The sequence below is a fragment of the Triticum aestivum genome, unplaced genomic scaffold, assembly GCF_018294505.1.
Source record: "Triticum aestivum cultivar Chinese Spring unplaced genomic scaffold, IWGSC CS RefSeq v2.1 scaffold139185, whole genome shotgun sequence".
NCBI classification, from domain to species: Eukaryota; Viridiplantae; Streptophyta; class Magnoliopsida; order Poales; family Poaceae; genus Triticum; species Triticum aestivum.
Window position 1 is genome coordinate 9,435 of NW_025231555.1, and position 1,722 is coordinate 11,156.

A 1,722-nucleotide genomic window follows, 5' to 3' on the forward strand; every position below is an offset into this window, starting at 1 on the left:
ATTGGATGTTGGTCTTCATAAAGCATTATTGTTGACATTACCCTTAAGGTAAAAGGTTGGGAGGCGAAACTATAATCCCCTATCTTTCTCTGTGTCCGATTAAAACTTCATACCCATAAGTATTGCGTGAGTGTTAGCAATTGTGAAACACTAAATGATAGTTGAGTATGTGGACTTGCTGAAAAGGTCTTATATTGACTCTTTCCGATGTTATGATAAATTGCAATTGCTTCAATGACTGAGATCATAGTTTGTTAGTTTCCAATGAAGTTTCTGATTCATACTTTACGTTGTGAATAGATTGTTACTTCAGCATAAGAAATCATATGACAATATAGGACAGGGCTATTTTGTTACTGGTAACAGAATATTATTCTGTTACCCTCGCGCCCTATAGAGGTCTGTCCAAAGCCCACCGCAACCTCTTGCATCTGGTCAACCCCACGACCTTGTCTCCTTCCCGAGCGCCCACCACTTCCACCCTCCCGTGCGCCGCCAGCCGCCACTTCCCTCCCCCGCGCGGCCGGATGCCGGCTCCCTCCCCTACGCTGCTGGAAGCCGCCTCCCTTCCCTGCGCCGCCGGACGACGCCTCCCTCCCTCGCCCCGCTGGACGCCAGCGCCACCACGACCACCCTCCTCCATGCACCGTCGCCACAGCCGTCTCCCCAGCACGCCGCCGCTACACGCCCCTCCCCCAGCGTGTCGCCGCCACGACCTCCCTCCTCAGCGCGCACCATCCGGCCCTCTTCCCCAGTGTCGACCAAATCACCTCCCTCCACATCAACCGTTGTCGACGGAGCTCGCCCCCATCCTCCTTCTCGAGCGGAACCACGGCCTCGCCTTGCTCGCATCTGCCAGCAGTCCTACTTCTCCATGACGATGAGGATAACATGGTCGTGCGTGTTCAGTCATGCCGTGCCCGCCCTCCTTTCTGTCTACTTCTGAGGCGAGGAGCAGTAGCTGCTGGCGGCACTATCGCACCCCTTCTGTTCCTTTCTCAGGTATTCTTGCAGCAAAACAAAAATGCTGTTCAAGTGGTCTCCTGCTCCAGGTTTGCGAGGCTTCAAAAGTTTGGTTTCGTGCAAATGTGTGATTTTCTGTTGGAAAATCAATGAGCAAAAAGTTCAATTTTGCTATTTCATGCAGTTCTCTAGTTGGATAGATTGATGGTTCAATTTGTCCACGCCCGTGCACCCCGAGCTAATGCCATCTTCAGCAAACTCTTCCACCAAGCATGTAAGGTGTTTCCATGGATGGTATCTTTCCTACTCTCTTGTTCAATTATTGTTCTAGTTAGCTCCTTTCCACAACATGTGTTTGTGATTATGGCAGCAAGAAAGGATGTGTGGTAGCACGCCCCACAGAATCTTGGTTAATCCTGCTATTGCAAACTTTGCTGCTTTGGTCGATATTTGCTAGCTTGAAGTAATATATGTTTTAGTGGAAGTTGTATTTTTGTATGTTGTATGGCTTGCTGACCTGTCCAGCTCTTATGTGAGAACTGATACTTGAGACTTAGTGAACCATACAAATATTCAACATGGATAAAAAGTTTAGGTAGTGGATAGTGTGGTGTTAGTAAGGAGCAGGAGAAGAACACTTGGGCATCGTTGTGGTTAGCATGATTCTGTTAAAATCTATTGTGTGATTGTGTCTTAAGATCATGCATACATTTTTTGTTAAAGCTATTTTGTCCTTCATTGTGGTTGGCTTTGATTTTA

General features: G+C 48.0%; 1 protein-coding gene across 1 annotated transcript; it reads left to right on the forward strand.

Moving 5' to 3' along the window:
* Positions 1-366: 366 nt before the first annotated feature.
* Positions 367-1,692, forward strand: LOC123175829 (nuclear pore complex-interacting protein family member B13-like; the record flags this gene model as incomplete). The annotated part of the gene is made up of 2 exons (XM_044590334.1): positions 367-1,052; positions 1,148-1,692. Coding segments are annotated over 2 exons (702 nt in total), but the record flags the coding sequence as incomplete, so codon positions are not given.
* Between the last annotated feature and the right edge of the window lie 30 nt (positions 1,693-1,722).